At 37.0% G+C, this 22723-nt stretch overlaps 1 protein-coding gene across 1 annotated transcript in view; it reads right to left on the reverse strand.

Annotated features, from left to right (window-relative positions):
- Positions 1-21789: 21789 nt before the first annotated feature.
- stnB (stoned B) overlaps positions 21790-22723 on the reverse strand; it is a 72627-nt gene continuing 71693 nt past the window's right edge. The window contains exon 13 of the mRNA XM_067155695.2: positions 21790-21931. Coding sequence (XP_067011796.2) covers positions 21790-21931 — 142 coding nt within the window. The remainder of the gene's footprint in view (positions 21932-22723) is intronic.

The following is a 22723-nucleotide window of genomic DNA, read 5'->3' on the forward strand; positions in this document are numbered from 1 at the left end:
TTAAGTTGGCAACAACCACAAATAAGAATTTAAAATGGAGACACTCCTAGTTTTGAAATACTGTGCTTTTAAAATGTGTGTTATATGGACCAGTTCACAGGAACACGTTCCAGTTGAAAAAGAGCCCTGCAAACGCGTTACATCATATTTGATTGTGTAGTATTTAAGAACTACTATTCACAAAGCTAGGAATTTATGGATATATGTACAAGTTAAAATCATTGCAATGGGAAACAGTGCCTGGCTGACAAACTGCCCTCTACTTTGACGTAGAAACTGACCTTGCCTAAACTGTAACATTAATTATAACTACTTACACCTACTTAATATAATCATTACAGGGATTATATATGATACACTTATTAAAGACATGCAACATTTTTTTAAATCAATGCGTTATCTTAATAACTATGTCCCGCAGCCAATTGCGCTTTCTTATTCAGTGGAACTGAATAAATAGAATATATGTAAATAAAGTGCAGCATGCAAATTATTTCTATCAGTAAGCAATTCTGAATCATAACAAATATTTTCTTTATCTGAATTATATTTGGTAAGAAAACAAGTAGGCCTATATTTTACTTACATTTCATTAAAAAAAAAAAAGTTATTACCTGAGAAAGAATTACCCCAAACGCTTGTGATTCTGGAAGAAACATTTCCTATTCTTATTTGCTGATCATGCTTGACAGATGTACAGAAGTGCCTACTGACTTTATGTACACACTTCAACTTAAAATGAAGTACAGCTCATTACAGGATCTCAGTACACTTATTGAGAAAACCTCATTAGAGCACTTCCTGTTGTGTAGTTTTCTCACGATGAATGCTTGTATCTGACATTGGTACATTCAGAATCAATAAACTTGGTCTTGGATAGTTCTGTATTGACTAAGCTCATGGAAAATGCTACTCTTCGTTGTTGGGTTTGCCCTGTCAATATTTATTTTATAAAATTTGTAAGTTAATCAGCGAGCTTGAAATCTCAAAACAAAATTCCATATACTCTAAGATCTATTTTTGTTAGTATAGATTGTATACATTTAATTTAGAGGCATATGTGAAGTCGTGGCTGTGAAAGGGGAGAGGTTCATTTGATGAAACAGCATCTCAAAAACATGAGGATCCTGTTTTTGAGACCCATTATTTGTCCATATGGCAAATGCTGTATTAATAAGGTGTAAATATTTTCTTCAACTTATTCACTGCTTAGTAATACTTTCATTTGTTATTCCAGTACCATGCCAATTTCTCCTTTATGCCTTGTATAATGATTTCTTAGTTATAAACGCATTTAATGTAACACAGTGCTATGCCGACAATAAAGTATTTTTAAAGCAGTCCTCATCAGCAACTCAAAACAGAAAATGCTTCAACAAGGAAACTTGTTTACCTCGTTAAGTGTAGTCAAGTGAATGTAATGAACGATATGAGACCATTATCAATAAGTAGTAGTATTGTACAATAAGTTTCACAAATTTAAGTACATGAGCCCTTCTTGTTTGTTGACTTACAACTACCAGTTAAAATTGTGTTTGTGCGTTTGCATTATTTACATTACACAAATATAGACAGCTTTCAATAAATATGGTCTGTACATAAGCAGTGTTTAAGGACTTTGAAGATACGGTTGAAACAGATTCTGGTGAGTTGCAGAGTGTAAGAAATCTTGTGATATCATGTACAAGACCACATTGCAAGGTACATCAATACAGGAATAAATTAGAGGTTATTTCAATATACACATGTGAGAGCAGACACTTTGACAACTTCCATTCTGAAACAGCATGGGTTCTAAAATAGTGTTGGAAGCGAGCCGGTAATTGCTGGTATGTAATACCACCACTGGTAATTACTGTTTGGTAGCACACCGCCCACTGAAGTTCGTTGTGATCAGTGCTGGTATTACTTATTATAATCAGTTACAGATATGCATGAGGCATTTAACTACCACTAGTAACGCTTGGTGCATGCCTTTTTTTACTTTTTTCTCCATGCTTTTACTCCTCACCCACGGCCAAAGAGCTACTAGTATAGCTGATGGCCCACCCACTCCTCGTATGATGAGTGGGAATGAAATAACCGGATTGATTGATTGGTGCATGCGCACCATTTTTTGACTGGAAATATTCTGAATAATTTTCTCTCTGGATTTAGAGAATAATCAGGGCATTAGAGTGGCAATGAGAAACCACTCTGAGATGCCATTGATGCTTGTCATCATACTTATGCAGAATGTGAAAGAGCGTTCAATGGAATTAGCATTGTTCTGACACCTTCAAGTAATCAGCGTCAGGTGTCACTAGGAAGCAACTTGCTGTTTTTGAACTGATATAAAATTATGGCTGTAGATCAGTCCATCTTAAGAAAACAGTATTGCTCTTATGGCAACAGAGTTGCCGTTACAAATGGCTCTGCTCAACAGCTTTACAGGAAAACGGTGGTACGTAAATTAGTGAAATTCAGTTTTTAAGTTCCAGATAACAGGGAGAAGAAAATAAGCTGCAAATTAAGCAGAGTTTACTTTGGTTTCTTCCCTAGCCCAATCCATTGAGAAAATTAACGTTGAAGAAAGAAATCGCACACACAGGCTAATTAATCACAGAACACTCACTCAACACAAGAATACACTGATATAAAGACTAAATACATACGCATCACATAAATAGACGACTTCTCTTCAACAGTAATAAGCTGCCAGGATCCACAAAGTAACGGATTACACGTTACGTGTACCAGAACAACTCAGAAGGAAGGCAACAAAGTCATTGTGCTTCTTCCCTTACACAGAAAAACTTCAGTAGTTATTTTAATAATGCATGGGCAAAAAATGCTGCATCCTTTTTTCTTTCTTTCATAATGCAGTATAAATTACATCATAATATTTCTTAATCATGAGGAATTATGTGTCTGCTCATTGTAGGTCCATAAGAGCATACTGTTTTCTTAACATGGAATGATCTATAGGTGGGGGTTGTTGAAGAGCAGATGATGCAGGAGTATGAAGAGGAAAACCTTCACGAACGAATCTGATTTGTGAACTTTTATAGATTTTACTTGAACTGGTGAGTTAAATTAAATCAAAATATGTTTACAGTTTATTAATTTGCCTTGCTCATTATAAAATATATCATTCTATTGTTTTTCTGAAGTATCAGTGTGTTAAACAATATTTTCTTGCTGAGAAACATACTATCTCTACTTTTTAAACACTTTTTCACTGTTTTATAACATTAATAAACTAGTGAAAAAATGAAATGTCGTATGACTTTCAGTGCTGGGAGTGTCCGAGGACATGGTCAGCTCGCCAGGTGCAGGTCTTTTTTTTGGATTTGACGCCTGTATGTGACCTGCACATTGTGATGAGGATGAAATGATGATGAAGACAACACATACACCCAGCCCCTGTGCCAGCAAAATTAACCAATGATGGTTAAAATTCCTGACCCTGCTGGGCATGGAACCCAGGACCCCTGTGACCAACGGCCAGCACACTAACCATTTAGCCATGGAGCCGGACAACTAGTATAGTGTATTGATATAATTAGATGTTTGCCATTCTCTCTGTCATTACTTCTGCAACATCCATTCCAGGGAGGACCCTACTGGTCCTGAAATGGCCCAAAAACTGAAAATGAGATTTCAATGCTAGTAGATACTGCAAAACTCACAACACATGGAAATAGCTTATCTCTTTTCATGTGTGTCCGTTTTGTAAGGTCCCACAGAGGTGTTTAAATCAATGCTGTGGTTTTGAAAGATAAGCTATAAGTTATAATATGATTACATGTAAGTTACAGTAATCTATGTAGAATGTATTCTAGCCATAATTGCTGCAGAAAAGGGCAGAAAAGGCAAAAGATGTTTTATGTTCTTGTTTTGATATTGAGAAACGATGAGATAAGACACCCAACTCCAGTAATCTTAATTCTGAATCTTTTACAGTAAATTACTCAATAGGAGCATTTTATAGAATTCAAAATGCCTTCTGTGTGAGTGATGGAGCATGCCATTTCAGAATGAAGTTGTATTCTGCTATTAAATTAATGATGTAATCTATAATTCATATTTTTTACAACAAATGTAGTACAATTTAGCTCATAAAAGGCTTAATCCTAACGTGTGACATCACTTATTAATGTCCACACCATTGCTATATCGTCCCCTGCTTTTTACTTTGGAGAGAGATCTCTTAAGTTATTCATAAAATCACAAAAACCGAACTCTACAAAGTATTTCTACTATATAATATGGAATGACTTATTCGTTAATGCCCTTTTGAATAAGACTCTAAATATAATGATTAATATTATTGATTAAATTCTGTTATTTATGACTATGCAACACACTTGTAAGCATGAATGGAATGACACTGAAAAGAATTTCAAAATGTAAACAGAGATGCACATAGTGAATAATTTATATTCCCACTTCTTCTGTTTTTATGTACATTGCAGGTAATAGTCTGGGTGATGTAATAAAAATAGGGTCATATTTATTGGGAGACTGTACACATTTTAGAGAAGTGTTATGGAAAAGACAGTTATGTTGAGCGAGGGTGTAAGGAGAGAGGCAGCTTTGTCGATTACCCTCGGTGATGACGTGGTATTTTTCAGACACATAGAAGAAAGCAGAGAAACGGTTATAACAACAGAGGGAAGAACTGAGAAGTGGAGAAATGAAGATAAGATAAAATAAGCTGAGAGAAAAGGAATCAGTTGTGAGACTGGAAGAAGAAATGATACCACTCTTCTTCTTCTTCCTACCGCTTTTCCCACACCTGTAGGGTCGCGGGTGCGAACTGTGTAGCACATGTGGATTTGGCCCTGTTTTACGGCCGGATGTCCTTCCTGGCACCAACCCTACATGGAAGGATGTAATCACTATTGCGTGTTTCTGTGGTGTGTTGTGTGAATATGAAGAGGAAAGTGTTGGGACAAACACAAACACCCAGCCCCGGGCCAGAAGAATTAATCAGAGGGGATTAAGATCCCTGGCATGACCGGGAATTGAACCTGGGACCCTCTGAACCAAAGGCCTCAACGCTGACCATTCAAAAAGCTGGATACCACTATCATGATAGAACTGGAGGAAGGTGCCTAGTGTGTTGTGTGACAGAAAATTTGAAATGAAAGATCCACAAGACAGTAGTCACAGCAACTATGATTTATGGAGCAGAAATCTGAATGAATGAGCTCATAAACTGGATGTGGCACGCTGAGGTTTGCAGCTGGACATACAAGGCTTGATAAAGTATGAAGTGAGAGGACAGTATCTGGAAAGGTCTAGGAAGTTGGTCTTGGATGGTATGGGCACACCAAAAGAAGGAACCAGGAATATGTAGGAAGGATGAAACTGGAAATACTGCTAAAAGGAAAAAGGAGTAGAGGGTATCTCAGAAGGTGATGGATGGACAGCATGAACCTGCACAGACTTGTGGAGGAGATGGTACAAGATAAACGTTTGTGGCAGAAGAAAATTTACATCAGTGACTCCAACCTAGAGTTGTCAACTTCTTGTCAAAATAAAGGAGAATTTGATGCAAGATAATGACTAATATAAATAACAATAATTGAAAAGATCATAAAATAAATTGCATCAAACAAACAAACACATACTACATAACACTTTACAGAAATGTTACTAAAAATTATATTTATTTACATTTTTGGAGAAGCTGGAAATTGATGATTAATCTTTACATATTCTACAACTGCGTGACATTTGTAAGTGTAGTTAAGAGTGACTTTCATTTGTAAATCAGCTTTCATCAGATTTACATCAATATTTTCCTTATTTTTTAGGAGGAGTTTTGTGTCTATGCATTCTGCCTGACTTAAATTAAAGCAGATCCAAAATCGACATACAACATCAGCTGAATGTGAACAAAACCAATTCACAAACAAAATGACAAAGTTGAAGGTCGCTGACTGGAGTGTTAAGTAGAAGCGGTATTGTCGTCATAGCTCATACCGCCACGTATCGACGAAGTCATGTTATCGATGGTACAATGGTCTCCCAGAAAATAGAGATTTTAAAATGCGCGACAGGGTTAAATGTCGGTTTGGTGTCCCTTCCCGATAAAACGGGAAATGAGACTTCCCGGATTAAATTAAAATGAGAGACGGGTTACGGCTTAGAAATTCAGAAGAATATGGGAATTCCCATATAATACGGAAGAGTTGGCAACCCTGCCTCACCCAGCGAGACTCCTTATGCTGAAGAAGACTAAGATAAAGAAGAAGGTGGTGATGGTGATGATGACGATGATGAGGAAAAGCATCTGTCTTTCTTGCTCTGAAAGAATGGATGCATTTGTACTAGGTACACTTGTGTGGAGAAAACCTGGCCCACACTAGGATTTTATCTTCTATAAGGATTCTGCAGGGAACACGACTTCACTCACCCGTTACTTCCTTTTTACGACTCTTAAAGCAAATCCTGATAAGCAAAGATGAACCTATAAAATGAAGAGTGGGTCAGAAGTAGCTTCTCTTAGGGTCAATCAGGAGCATTGGTAGTCCCAACGTTTCACCAAAACTGTTTGGCATTCTCAAGGGTTCTGCTGTCTTCCACTGCTGTTAAGCTGTCGGTGGACTGGAGTGGTGTTGGAATTCCACCTCAATATATAGTTCAGGCTGCAGTGTGCTGTTTGCCTATTGGTCTACCATGGTAAGGGGGGGGGGGAGGAGATGGGGGGTAGTCTCTGGTTGGCTGTTCTTTGGACGATGATTGAAGCCACGTGGAGCCCAGCATTGGTCCACCTGCTTGTTGCTTTCACTGGCCTGCTGCGGACACTGTGTCCTGGAGAAAGCAGGAGAGAATTTATACAGACTGATTCATGAGGAGATACTGCCATTTACAGGGCTGATTGTTGAATATATTTCTCTTTGGTTCATTTCATCGGAAGAATAACATAAAATAAAATAAACTCTCCCCAAGTAATTTTTTATTTCACTGGCTTATATTCTGAAGTTTGACATGGGGTTTTGAATTCTCCACTTGCTTCATACAGAAATTTAATGATAAAAGTATAATGTTTCAGTACTAACTAGAACGAAAGCACTGGGGGGTACAAACATGTAAAGCACACAATACGTCCACGTGTACAAGAAATCACCTCAGTGACGGAGCATCAACGTACGTCTGCCATTATCTCGAGGATGATTCAATTGTGACGCCAAGTTCACTGAAGCATTTTTGGTTCTCTTATCATGTACGTTCCACCATTTTTGCTTGCGCCCTAACTTGTGATGCATCCTGTACAGTTAATAATAATCAGATTAAAAGTTGATGTACAATAAATAAAGGATACAATTTTGATTTCAATGGACAACAAATTTGAAGTTCAAAGTGGCCATGAAGAGCAAGGAGTGTGGTTCACAAGCATGTGGGTCAGTGTATCAAAGTTCATGGTGACATGAAAATGTTTTGTAAACTGCGTAATGAAACCCATGCATTGAGTGGCTAGAATCGATGTAATTTGCAACAAATGTTCTATTATAAGAAACATGTAGTTCAACATTTTTGTATAAAGCAATTAAGGCATTCAAAATATATCTGAGCTTCCAAACTTAAGCTCATCAAATAAAGGATTATTTATGAAGAGTTAATTTAATTTAATTTTACCCTTCAAGTGAGAGAAATTAAGAAAAATATGTTTTACAAACAACTTACTGTATGGTAACTCTATAAGTATTTGAACAGGACCGATGATTTCTTTTTTTGCCCAAAATGTCTTCAGAAACAGCTCCACAGGTGTGAGTGGCAACTCCACACAAATCACCCTGTACGTCCTTTTCTCGTTTGTATTAATGAGATGGTATACTAAGAATTATTTATTTATTTTATTTGTTTATTAAATATCCTGACAGTTTAGAGCCTTTCGGGCTCAGGTGGCAGTGCACCAGCCTCTCACCGCTGGGTTCCGTGGTTCAAATCCCGGCCACACCACGTGAGATTTGTGCTGGACAAAGCGGAGACAGGCCAGGTTTTTCTCCGGGTTCTCCGGTTTTCCCTGTCATCTCTCATTCCAGCAACACACTCCAATATTTCATTTCATTTCATCTGTCATTCATTAATCATTGCCCCAGAGGAGTTCGACAGGCTTCGGCAGCCGGCGCAATTCCTATCCTCGCCGCTAGATGGGAGCTTCATTCATTCCATTCCTGACCCGGTCAAGTGACTGGAAACAGGCTGTGGATTTTCATCATCCTGACATGAGTATACAAGAGTTATAGTTTTGATCATTTTTTAAAAATATTGTCCTTGACACAAAATTAGGAAACTAAATTATTGAAGATGTTGTGAATGAACTTAAGGAACTGTTTGTAGCAGCAGGATTTCCTGAACAGATGGTGTAATGGCTCTGAAAGTTCCAGATTACAACTGAAAAATGAAATGTCGTATGGCTTTTAGTGCCGGGATATCCCAGGAAGGGTTCGGCTCACCAGGTGCAGGTCTTTCTATTTGACACCCGTAGGCGACCTGCGCGTCATGATGAGGATGAAATGATGATGAAGACAACACATACACCCAGCCCCCATGTCATTGGAATTAACCAATTAAGGTTAAAATCCCCGACCCGGCCGGGAATCGAACCCGGGACCCTCTGAACCGAAGGTCAGTACGCTGACCGTTCAGCCAAAGAGTCGGACAGATTACAACTGTTTAGGTGATACTCAAGTTCAAATCTCGTCCTTCCAAACGTGGCACAGTCAAACAGTAAATGGTCCCCCGTTTGTGAAGGTCCACAAAAGCACAAGTAATCATTTGCGATGTTAATTCTGAAGCGTTCAGAGTAGCACTTAAACTTAGTAAGAATTAATCAAGTGCAGAAATTCTCTTCCTGATTGTTATCTGCCTCCATCAAAAGTTATTTCATTCTTTCACACATGGCACTATCTAAAATACATCTAAGTATTGGTATATAAGTTGGTTCATTTTCCTTGCAATTAACATATAATGTATATAATATGGTATACATGCACACATATAACTGTAAATATTTTCATGACGTAACCATGTAGTTATATTACATATTTATTTACAGGATTATTGGAAGTAGTTTCTTTCAGTGGTCATCTTGTCTTTGGTTGTAGCTGCCGTGCAAATGCTTTTGTCCGAGACATGGGGAAAAGCACCTGCGTTATAAAACTTGGCTATTATATGAACAGTCGTTACAACTGTTTATATAATATCACCAATGGAAAGTAATGTAATAAGGTAAATTAATTTTATATATTAAGTTCTATACATATGTACACATTTTAAAGATATTGTCCATCAGTTCTGAAACAATTCGCTATATCGTGAGGTTTTAGAAATTCCGCTTTAATCCTCATTGGGGCAAACAGTCACGGAGTTCACTGGATTCAGCTCGTCTACATTTTAGGTATTATAATGCACGATTATGAGAATGGTGTAATTTTATGACTGTTTATTTTGATGCTAGATACACAGGGTGTCCCAGGAGGAAAGGTCAGTATTCAGGGGTAGGACAGGGAAGAGCATTTGAAGCAAAAATCTTCATATAGACATACACTGCCGGCCAAAAGTTTTCGGCAAAACATATGTACCCGCACGAATATGTTTAATGGCAGATTATATTACTGTAACCAAGTTTCGAAGATTTTTGGACAATGGTGACGCATTTATGTTTGACATTCAGCATCGGAAAAATGCATCCTGATTTATAGGGGAACATGGAGGGGCTTTGAGATAGTTTGGGGTTGTTTCACATTCGGTGGAGTTGGTACACTGCACCGAATTCAAGGAACACTGGACAAAAAAGGCTACCATTCCATCCTATCTCGTTATGTCTGGACAGCAACTTATTGGACGTGGGCTTGTCCTTCAACAAGACAATGACCCCAAATACATGTTTTGCTATTGCATGAATTATCTGCAAAACAAGCAAAATGCTGGGGAATTGTTTTTAATGGAATGGCCCCCAATCCCTGGACTTAAATCCAATTGAGCTGCTGTGGGAGGTGTTGGATTGGCAAGTCCAAAAAAGAGTGTCCTCCTTCATCAGAAAACTGTGAGACATCTTACAGAATGTCGGGCAAAGTATACCTGCATCAGTGTGCGAAAAACGTGTTCTGAGAATAGTTTAAAGTATACTTGCAGCAAAGGGGGGTTCTTTGACGAGAAGAGAGTTTGATGTGATCTGTGAGAGTCTATTTCTTGCTCAAACATAATGTAATTGTAAAATATTAGTTTTAGAATATATGTTTGTCAATTCCTTGCATAGGTATGTTGTTTTCTTTTAATCTCAGTCCATTCTTTAACAGTTCAATCCTCATCCGGAAACTTTTGGCCGCCAGTGTATGTCCTATTACGAATGTTTTCCGAGATAGAACACATTTAATGTACATTTGTTTTTGGACTAGTGTCGCGCACGTATGTGCCTTACTCACCCAACCTCTTTGAAGTTTCGAAATGCGTACACGTTTTCCGCATGTAATGTTAGCCGTACACGCGTTCGTGCAGAAAGTGGCCGTGTGCTGGTGGCAGGACTACGTTGCACCATTTCAACAACGTGTTGTTGAACTACACGTTCAGAAAAAAGATGGGAACTTGGAAGAATACCTGTTTCACGCAATGTGCTGAAAACTCTGGTGAACACTCTACGATCAGGAATTCGACGCGTCCGAAAGCACCGACGGTATTCCTTGACAACAGCAGGAGCCGTAAACATACACCATATTCTTGGTTAGTGTAGATGTGTGGTATTTCAGCCAGCACGTGTACAAACACAGGTAACCAGTGCTTCTCTCTGATACACTCTCAGTCCCTCACACTACTTCACTCACAACACACCATGGAAACTGTGCGTTCAACAGGCCAGTTTAATGGCAGAAAGACATCCCGAGCAAAGAGGTTGAAAACAACGAGGTAGGTCGGGCTAGAATAAAACGTAAAAGAGATTGGGTGGGTAAGACCACTAGCCCATTACAAAGACAAAATTGAAAATATCCTCCAAACTACCAGAGAAAAGGTGCCTGATGAGTCTTAGGTGAGACACCCAGTATAAATAAAAGAGAAGCTTTATCTTATTTTGAGACCGTGAAAATGTATTAAGAAGGCATTTTCCTTTTTTGAATCTTTAACAGGACAAGCGGAGTCCATTACACCTGACTTTATTTAGCATGTATGATGTACGATTAATGGTTCACAGAAAGTGAAATACTGAAACATGTTTCTAAGTATGTTCTTTAAATGCTGTATGATACACTGTTGTTACACTACTCCTAGTTTTTGTAGTGTTGAATAGCATTCTGATAAGTCTGCATGAGGAGTACATATTACATGATATTTTTTTAAAGGAAAATAAGGACTTTTCTGCATTATTGAGATGTTTAAGAATATTTTAGTGCAAATTGCACCTCCTAACTTCTTGTGCTTCAGGAGTTTTGAGAAGATTCTCATTCGTGTTTATATATACAGTATGTATATTGACAGATTAGCTAAAATATTGATTTTCAGTAAAATCTGGCATGCACAAGAAAAATCGTGTGAATTTCTGGATAATGTGTAAATGTTGTAGATGATTCAACATTTACAGAACAAATGTTCATTTCTGGTGTTGTTATTGTTATTGTTGTTGTTGTTATTATTATTATTATTATTATTATTATTATTATTATTATTATTATTATTATTATTATTATTATTATTATTATTATTATTATTATTATTATTATTATATAGTAAATTACTATACGGGAACTTTGTTTTATTGAAGCTACCTTTGTGAACTTGTCGCTACTACACTAAATGATGATGATGATGATGATGATGATGATGATGATGATGATGATGATGATGATGATGATGTACCATAGGTACTGGCTTAAATTGCAACCAAAATGTTAATAGTGTATAGTGCAGAAAGATGTATGAGGTCCATTGGACCCAGCTTGCCTGACTGTGCTATAAAAAATGCTTGCCTGGAAGAGGGCTAAATGAATAAATGGACATCTGTATCTAGTGTGGAAATGTCACAATTTTATATTTATAAACTGTATTTTATATTATTTTGATAAAATAATATAATTTGATTTCAGGTGCAATAGATTATAGACAAAATCTGCAAGAGAAAGCCTCCAATATATCAATAATCCATTGCTGATGGACATCTTGTACTCATGAACTCTGATCTGACTTCATCAACTGTGGCACGGAATTCTGTTATCAGTTATGATTAAGGTTCAACATTGTCACTAAATTCCTTTAAGCACATTGCAAGATTATAGTTGTATTTTCCAGATTTCTTTTTTCTCTTCTAAATGGCAGATTATTGATAATGTTAAGGCCTTCAAAAATGTCATGCTTATAAGCCCAGAAGATCTGGCACTTAGTTTTAATTTGTGGGAATTTGATGCAATCCCTTATGTAGTATAAAGATTTCTCAACACTCATGACATTTAACAGAGAAGTATTGTAGTTGCCTGAATTGTACGTTTCATGAATTAATGTATCATTCTTACATTTCCCCATCTGGATACTCTTCAAGGATTCAACTGTCCTCTGTGCTGATTGGTAGTGACGTGATAGAATATCCTGAAGCTGCCATGCAAGGTACCATTATTGAGAATTTTCACTGTATTCGGTAGCGTGTTTAAACATTGTGTAGCCAGTTGTGCCCTTTTTCAGTCAGTTCAAAGTTTCTGGAATTAAAAGTACCTATGTACATACTATTCTGATAATGTATATAGTTGATTACATATTTTCTGTACAACATATAATATACTAGTATTTGATAGTTAATGTCCTGTATATTTCTTATTTGAAATGATTTATTATCCACCTAATCAATACATTACATTAATTCATTTAGTTAAGACTATTTTCAACCACTGAACCAATCATCTTCAGCTACCTTCCGACAAGACAGGCTCCATGAAGGACATAGCAATCTTAAAAATAAAATGTCTTATTAAAAGGTCAACTAGGACCATGAATCTTCAAAAGTTGAAAACACACTTAGTCAAAACAGACACATATACAGTGGAATCATACAGTAGTATGTGTAGTCCATGTATGAATCATCAGTCTTGATGAACAGTTAATAATGTGAATATATGAGTGTGAGTATGTGAGTATATAAGAAGATGGCCGTGCACATGAAATTGATGATAATCATAAATCCAGTCCTCTAAGAAAAAACACTATGCTGCTATATTAAAATTAAAGGGTATCTGAGCATCTTTAAGATATCTTGTTGAGGCGATTAAGTTGATAATATTATCTCTTCCTTAGTACAATATAGATGTGTGGGTATAATCTTCTATAAAAAGATACAATGCTGTTTTAACTAAGGGATATTGAGATGTTGAAGTGAAGAATTTAAGTCATATCAATCCATGTGGACGATGTAAAGGATATCTAAAAAGGAAAATGGGAAAAAAATTGGTCTTAGAGAAGTGGATGTGAAAAAGTACGAAGACGGACCATGTACAAGAAAATAAACTTACCGAGGAGTGCACCGTTCAGTAGCTGATAGTGTTGTTGTGCGAATTTGTCTGAAGATGACCAGTTCAGTGGTTGAAATTAGTCCTAACTAAGTGAATTAATGTAATATATTGATTAGGTGGATAATAAATCCATTCAAGTAAGAAATAAGTCAGATCAATCAAGACAGACCTTAAAAATGAAGTTCATTGCTTATATGGAATGCTCTGTACCTTTTCCAGTCAGTTCAAAGTTTCTGGAATTACAAGTACCTATGTACATACTATTCTGATAATGTACACAGTTGGTTATATATTTTCTGTACAACATATAATATAATTACTAGTATTTCACAGTTAATGTCCTGTATATCTTATACATATTCATAGAATCTGCCACCTGAATGCAGATTGATTGATGACTGATTGATCAATAGAAGTTAATAACCTCGGTCTGTAATGCTTAATGCAATTACAATAGCTTACTTATGTACACTAAGCTTAACCTCAAAGAATCTGGTTTAATATACATCATTATAATTATTAACAGATATATATTACAATGCGTTTGTTGAGTATGTACTTTAAAATGATCTATAAATAGATTTCTGTCCAAAGGAACCCGGTGAGTAAAAAAAAAAAGTATATATATTTGAGAAGATTAGTATATTTGAAGAAAATTACTTTTTGAATGTTTAAATAATAATATATCAACATTACTTTCTCTCAGAACTTACGTTACTTTTAAAATTATTTTACTGAACTTAAAACATGAAGATTATCACATAATATTCATTTGGAATCACATGTTTATTTGACCAGAGTCAGTTTTGTTTTTACGAAGATATCAATAATATTATGTATACAGAGTTTAATATCTTGATTGTGAATATAAATTAGATTTTCCTAGCTTCTTATGTGTGTTTGTTCCAAATTTTGATTCAGACAGTAATGAACTTGGATGAAACTTATGGCATGCTCTGGAATGGAAAGGGAGGAGTAATATTATAGCCTTTTTCAATGATAGTTTATGTGCACTTTGAAGGTTATTGTAACAAGAGATGTGAGACTTGCACAGATTAATGGTCATTTGCTTGACAGAGGCTTACTTAAATATGAAATACTTTTGGATATATTGAGGATCTAGTGTCAAACTAATACAACTACAAAAATTGACACTTTTAAATTTCTACACCAGTTGATAGCAAATTAATTATTCTATTCAGAGACCAAAAATTGTAACTCACTTTCAAATATACACGATACCATTCATAACTATATAACCTGCTCACAAATGTTATGTGAGATAAACAAACTGTCTGTTAAGAATTTTGTTATAAATGAAACTTCAACATTTTAATGTGAAACGGACAGTGTACCATCGTTTCCGCCTGTCAAATAAAACAGAATCAAACAGTTAAGAAAGAGGGTATGTGTAGCCATAACAGTAAAGAAGATAATTAATGAAAAGTAATATTTCTTTGCAAAGACAAACAAAATTAATGTATTTTTTCTTATACTAGTTGTCCTCTTCCTGACCTTTTTCCCAATTTCCTGAGGTTGACACTGAGTACGTATTTGGCCTAGTTTTATGTTCGAATGCTCTTCCTGATGCTAAATCTATACAGCGGGCTGTATTCACTATTGCATGTTTTTGTGGTGGATTGTAGCGTAATATGTTTAATCTAAACAAAGATTTGTATTAAGACGAACGCAATCAACTGGCCCCTGAGCTAGAGAAATTAACCAGACAAAATTAACATAATTAGTGATTTTGCTAATGTTTATAGAACATTCCAAACATGTTTCATATAAAGAACACTTCCTATATATGTGATTTTTTGATACTTTACAAAATAATAAATTTGCCTTCATTCAGAGGTGGAATATCAACAATTTTTGCATTTAAAAATGTTATTTTGTCTCTACTGAAAAGTCCAAGATTTTTAAATATGTTAGTTTTGCATTAAGCTCTCAATATATTTTGTCATTCAGAATAATTTTTCTATTTGATATTACAGATATCATCTTAAACTGTAACCACCCTATTTTTTGTCTCTTTTAAATACCAGATCACAAAATAATTTAATTCTTTTGGAAGCTATGTTAGTTCAGCAATCTCCAATTATGGGGAAACCTGAATAAACAATTTATTCAAAATACATAATATAGAAAGGTAGTTTATTACTCAAGTTCCTAAGTGACAGGCAATGTTTCTTTGTCCAAGAATTTCAACCGTCGTGAGAGATCAAATTTCTGTCACTTGTCTTAGACATTCCCCATACAAAAAGAAAACTTTTCTAGTGAATCAGTTATATCTCAAAAGCTGACAATTTATAAAGTTGAAATAGTTGATAATTGATAATTTAAGAGGTATATATATTTAAAATATATATTTCCATATATTTATAAGGCGTTTCAAAATTATGTGCACAACCTGCAGCAGTGAGTAGAGGACACCAAGACAAGCAGAAAGGTTAAAATAACGTACCGCTTCCGAGATATGACATAATCACATCTGCAACCATTACAATGTTGTTTTCATTTTATATTCCAGATACCAGGCTCCGCATCAGATGTCAATAACATCTTGTATTTGTAGCGGGATTTGAATCGGTTGTCATGGCACGTCCTTACATGGTTATTGAAACACGATGTATAGCTACCTCGTTCAACATGGAGCCTGAGGCTATTCTGAAGCAACCCTTTCATTGTTCACTTTATAGTCATAATTTATCTAAGATATATATTATTTTGATACCTGGGCATTTGCTCTAATTGCAAACAGATTCATAAAATAATAACAATAATAATACTTCTCCATACAGGCCATGAACGCCCTTGGAGGAGAGGAACGTGAAGGCTTCGAATATCCGTAACTTTGGTACTTGGTGGGGGAGAGTGGTTAGATGTACGCCTGACTGCGTCTGTCCCCACGAATTAACCTGGTGCTCATTTTTTGCGTAGGCTGAGTGAACCTCAGGGCCATACACCTCTTCATAAGTGGAAATCTCATTAAATGAATGGCATTTGAAAATATCAGAATTTGATCAAGTCAAAAAACAAAATAGGGGCTGCCTGGCTGGGGCGCTAAAGGTATGCTCGGTTCACCTGAAAGGATGTGGGTTTGATCCTCCATAAGGAAGTTGAAAATTTTAAGAAACAAGATTTTCACTTCTGGAGGTCCACTTGGCCCTGAGGTTCAATCAGACTACACAGAAAATGAGTACCAGGTTAATTCCCGTGGGGCAAACGCAGCCAGTTTAACCACTTGACTCCACCAAGTGCTGAGGTTACGGATAGTGGAAGCCTTTACCTTCCATCCCTCCAAGAACCTTCATGGCCTGTACGGAGATTGCTTTGCATTAGAAAAATACAAAAAAATATATTAAAAGCATCAACACTTCATAATCTAACAATAGGGCTTGCAGTATTTATACTGTATTATTGTCTGTAAGAATTTAGTTGCAGTGTTTATGTAATATGCTTTACAGCGCACTGCAATCAGCGTCAAGTCCTGACACTCAAAATAAATCCTCTATATTTAACAAATATGTACAGATTTATATTGGTAATGCTGTACCACTTAAATGATGTACCAGGCAGCTTGCGAGCACCGTACCTACTTTCTAGTTATAAATGTCCCGCGTGCACAAATGATGAATGGGATGTCTACTAACTGATTTTCACAGAGGCACTACTACCAGCAGGCAGTTTACGTCAGAATATGAAGAGAGAACAACCAGACGGTCACTCACAGCATGTTCCTCAGCGCGACCCGTCTAATGCAACGCCTTGGATTAGTAAACGTTGTTTCCGACCGCATAGTACTAGGCCGTCTGCATATTGGCAATGGCTAGTGTGTTCAACAATGACGAATACACAGACATCATTTTAATCTGTGGAGAATCTGGTGAGATGCAGCCGAAGCTCCAGGCAGACGTCTACCTTCTACACACGTATTTTGCCGAACAGGATTAGTTTTTGTTTCATACAAACAACTCTTTAAGAGTGGAATGTTTACACATGTATAAATTAATAAGTTATTACATTTTATTTTCCACACTTTTGGCGTATTTACAAATGCACCCTGTTATGGAACATGTGCAGTAAAATGACTGCTAACATCCACAATACAGCACGTTGTTGCACTCCTTCGAAAAGAAGTGATTAGGCTTCCCATGCATCACTAGTGCATGCGGGACAATTGTACGTAAAAAGTATGGCGCTCACGAGCCGCCTGGTATAATCATATGATATGATTTTTGTAAATATAGTTATATAGTTAAGTTTATTTACAATATATGCCTCTGAAAAATTTGTTTCTTGAAGGTTCAATAGCAGTGAAGCTTTACAATTAGCTACTTCAGTGGATTTCAACTCGGTTATTATAATATACACATTTTAACAGGTCTATACTCGGCCATTTACATGAAGGGGAGAACTGTGACAAGTAAAACATATCATTCAAAAAATAAATATCATGAAAATAAGCCCTACGCTCTCATCAAAATATTACATGAAACATCACATAATTAATGGTATTTGTAATACGAAAATCTACTATTAGGTACTAATTAGTTTTAATTATTTTTTTCCTCTCAACATCTAAAACTTTAGTCTAGGTGAATGAGTATTGTCCGTTTGTTTTAAAAGTCATACCTTATGGAATATAGTAAGCTCAAAAAATGGTTGGCTGTTAGTTACTTTGTTTAGCTTTGAAGGTAGTTGCATGTAACAATTGACATCTTCTTCCTGTAATAGAAGGAAAAGAAATTAATGTTACATATGTGTAATCAAGAAATTATCAATATGTGACACAGAAAAACATCATTGCCTATTGCAGAAATTCCTAAGGTCTCCAGGAACATTACAATTCTCAGAAAATACAGTGACTTTCTCTCATTGGTTGGCCGGCAGGCGCATCCAGCTTATCTGCCTCCCGTTGATTCTTCACTTCCTATTACACAGCGCAGGAATGCCCGCACTTCGCAGTTCAGGTCCGCGTATTAAGTGCTGATCTGTCGCTCTGGCTGTTCTCGAGTTGTCAAGTGTTACTTCGGGCTATAATTCCCACAATGCCTCCGCATGTGTAAGGGAAAGGGTATTTATGTATGTTATTAATGTGAAAACAGAGTCTTGCAGGGAAGGCGTTAGGCGATCTGTAACACAATTTCCAGTTGTACGCCCTCCACATAGAGAGACCGTGCGGAAACTCGTAAACAAATTGAGAGGAACTGGTTCTTTATTGATAAGAAGTGACGGGTAAAAAAAATGTGCGTAATGAAGAGAAAGTAAATGAATTGCAGAAAATTAGGACATACGCTTACAAAATCCCTACAATAACTTGGACAAGAAACTGGGGTTTTGAAGAGCTCATCATGGAGAGCTATGAAGCATACCAGGAGAGAAAAATAGCCTCAATTATGGAAGATGAGGAAATGTGTGTGAACCAGAGTTTCCTAAGACAATGCCAGAAATGTGTGGATGCAGGAGGAGAACATTTCCATCTGCTGTCGTAAAGCATTTTCTTAATTCTTAATTACCGTATAATCTTGAGTATCACTCGCACTGTTTTGTCGAAAATATCGCTTCCAAAATTGGGTGCGGGTCTTATTTAAAATTTTGGGAAATTTATCTTTCCGAATGCGCGTAAATCGGGCATCACCGCCGGCGCGGCTTGGCAACTGCTCTCTCCGCTCTCAGTATACACTACTTCCGCGCTTGGCGTCAGTCTCACGCACGTTCTCAGAGTATTAACATGAATTCCACAAAGCGTTTGCGATCTTTTACTGCGAGTGAGAAACTGGAAGTACAGTAGTTTGGGAAGCCAAAATTATTGGAAATTGTGCCGCCGGTAGGAAATACGATATTGACAAGTCATGATTTGCGATTGGAGAAAGAAGAAAAATGTGCTATTAACATGTAGTGGTGATCATAGAACTTTGAAATGCCAGTGGACAGGACTGTGAATGTTAAGGGTGCGAAAAGTGTTACCATTAGAACAGGTGGTAATGAAAAACAACGGTGTGCGGTAATGTTGTTTATTCTCGTCGATGGAACCAAATTGCCGCCGTACATTGTTTTCAAGCGAAAGACGCTCTCTAAAAAACTACGCGCTGGTGTTATCGTCAGATCACAGAACTCTGGCTGGATTGACAGTTCATTTGTGGAAGACTGGGTAAAGGTGTGTCTGGCAACGTCGCCCTGGTGCATTATTGGGACAAAAGAGCTTACTTGTTTTCGACAGTTACCGCGGCTACACAACAGATGCTGTGAAGAAACATATCAAGGATGGGAAAACCTACCTAGCAGTCATTCTGGGCAGGATGATGTCTATGCTACAGCCGCTGGATGTCTCCGTGAACCGTCCATTTAGAGAAGCCTTGAAACAGCTCTATACAGAATGGATGGCGGCTGATAATCACACACTGACACCAACTGGTCGCATTCAGCGCCCTGAAGTTCAGCTGCTGTGTTCGTGGATTTTGACGGCATGGAATCGTAAATAATTTTGGCATTACTTTTTTAAAAAATTTGTTCTTTCAAAATAAGGGTGCGGGTCTTATTCGGTGGCGGGTGGTATTCGAGATTATACGGTACTAATGTTCTTACTTCTTATTTTCTTAATTTGAATTGTTATCTCATCTCATGCACGGATAACGTGAGCGAAGTGCTCTCCTTGTTGCCATGTCGCTGAGCGGGGAGCGAGGAGTCAACGGCACGCCAACCAATGAGAGAAACTCTCTGTAGATATATGCAATAAATAACAAATCTAGCAGAAACTTAACATATTAGAGATGGCTATATTTAAATGTGCTACCCTCTAGAAATTACAGGGTTTTTTTTGGTGATTTTGGAAATTTTTTCAGTGCTAGGGAAAGCTATGACTGTAATAAATTTTGGAATATTTAGAAAGATCACAGTTCCCTCTACACAAAAATGAGTTAAATATCACAATAGTACAGCAAATTTTAATATAAATTTATGAAGATAATAAGTTCTACAAACAAACAAAACAAAAAATCTGAAGCAGCTACGGATGCCAGTTAGGTTAATATTTCAAAATTTGACATATAAAGAGGGCACATGTACTAAAAACTAATACAGATTCTAATCTAATTGGTCAATTGGCACAGGCATAATACTTTATTAACAGTAATACCATTTTATAACACAAAAACTGAAAAGAAAGGAATCGGTGGAGTACAATCAAGAAAAATGTAGAAATATATACAGAGGTTATAGTGCAAGTAAGCACAGGAAAGTAATAATCACTTCTGACCTCTAAATTTTAACAATGAGCAATTAAATACACTATATTGTGGCATGGTCAGCTGCTCCAACTGCATGCTCATCACCAAGGAAGGCCCACTCTATCCCTACTCTTGTCACCAGGCGGAGGACAGTGCCTGCATCATCCCGTTCGTTCACTGGAGGCCTCTGGCATTATGGAAGAATCTGGAGGGTGCGCGGAGAGTATTCTCCTTTAGGAAGAATGGGAGGCGTATCCCTTCTGGAAGCATCCAGATGGTATGGGCCCAGGTATTTAAAAGTCAGGCACGACCTATGGGATTGAGTTTTAAATTATATGCACATCTAAAAACCAAATCCTGGATGAGTAGACTCCAGTCGAAATATAATGTATAGTGTAAGAGAAAATTAAAAACAAAACTCTTCTGGTCTTCCTATAAACCCTAAATCTATTCAGTAATTTTTGAATGATATGGGCATCAAAACCTGCTCTTGAATGAATAGACTATAACTATGAAGTTTGGTCGAGATCAGTTCAGACATTTATCCGTGATGGTGGAATAAACAAACAAACAAACGGACATGAGACTACTGATATGATCTCAAGTTGACCTAAAACGGATAAATATATCAAAATATGACAAAACAAATTACATTACGGACAGTGGGCCCCGTACAATTTTATTTATAAGTAAGTCTATGAAACCCTCAGAACTGTAAGGCCATTACAATAGCGACAGCCTACTGCCAATTTTTTTCTTGACTAGTTGTTAAACTTCAAACGTTTTAACAGAAATACTTTGTATAATAATGTATTTATGTAATCATCTATTTATTCTGTCTGAACATAATTCAAATTCTAAACTGAAATTTGAGTAAATTACTTTTGAATCTGGTACCTCTTGTAAATAAACTTCTCAGTTTGGGCTACTGGAAAGAATAGTGCCAAATGACTAACTTTAATAGCTAAGAAATCATGAACGCTCTGTATTTTTAGGGAAATAGACTAGGTATGTTCAGCACAGAATTATGCAGTTTCAGCCAGCACTCAAAGGGTGTAAGTAATGACTTACCTGTTTTAACTAGACGAGTCAGAGTCTGAATCCTGCACTTCCGGTTTCTCCTCCACGACGGGGGTAGGCTCTGGCGGCTTGTTGTTGGTTATGGTGGCGGCAATGTACGCTGCTGGGCCCTCTCCCTGCGTGTGCTCGATACCTATCCTGGAAGTTCAGTGAATGCACACATTATAAAAAATATCATACATACTTTTCGATTACAGAAGATATGGGCGTGTCTGAGAAAAAAGGAATGTGCCAGAGGGACTGGTGAGGGAAGTTTAGATGCCGTATGAGAACCGAACCAGCTGTGTGCGATTGGGTGACAGACGTTCATTCTGGTTCCACACCAAAAGTGGAGTCCAGCAAAGTAGTGCACTATTACCATTATTGTTTATCACCATCATGGATGACATAATGAAGAACATCAAGAAAACCTCTGGTAAAGTAAATGCAATGGCTTTCGCTGATGATCTTATGATCTGGGGAGAAACTGAGGATCAAGTACAGACGAGACTTAATGAACGGAAGGTTAAATTCCAGGAGTTCACTCTCAACATAAGCGAACTCAAAACAGTAGTGTTGGCAAGAAACAGAGAGGGACGACCAGCAAACATCATGCTAGGAAACCGTCCACTAGAAAGTATGGAAAGTTTTACATACCTAGGCAATGTAAGATCTTGAGATACACTATCCACAAAGGAGGTGGCAAATAGAGTACAGAAGAGCTCTCACTTTTACCAGCAAGTACGAACACTCCTTTGGGATCCCAATATACCAACAAAATTAAAGCTGGTGATGTTCAATCAGCACTTTATACCAATCTTAACCTATGGTATTGAAACCTGCATTCCCACTAAGAAAGACTCACCAAGGTTGCAGGCATACGAGATGACGTTGTGTGAAGCTGTTCCCGTGGTGTAGGGTAGCATGCCTCCTCTTACCCGGAGGCCTCGG

Source organism: Anabrus simplex, chromosome 11, assembly GCF_040414725.1.
Source record: "Anabrus simplex isolate iqAnaSimp1 chromosome 11, ASM4041472v1, whole genome shotgun sequence".
Classification (NCBI taxonomy): domain Eukaryota; kingdom Metazoa; phylum Arthropoda; class Insecta; order Orthoptera; family Tettigoniidae; genus Anabrus; species Anabrus simplex.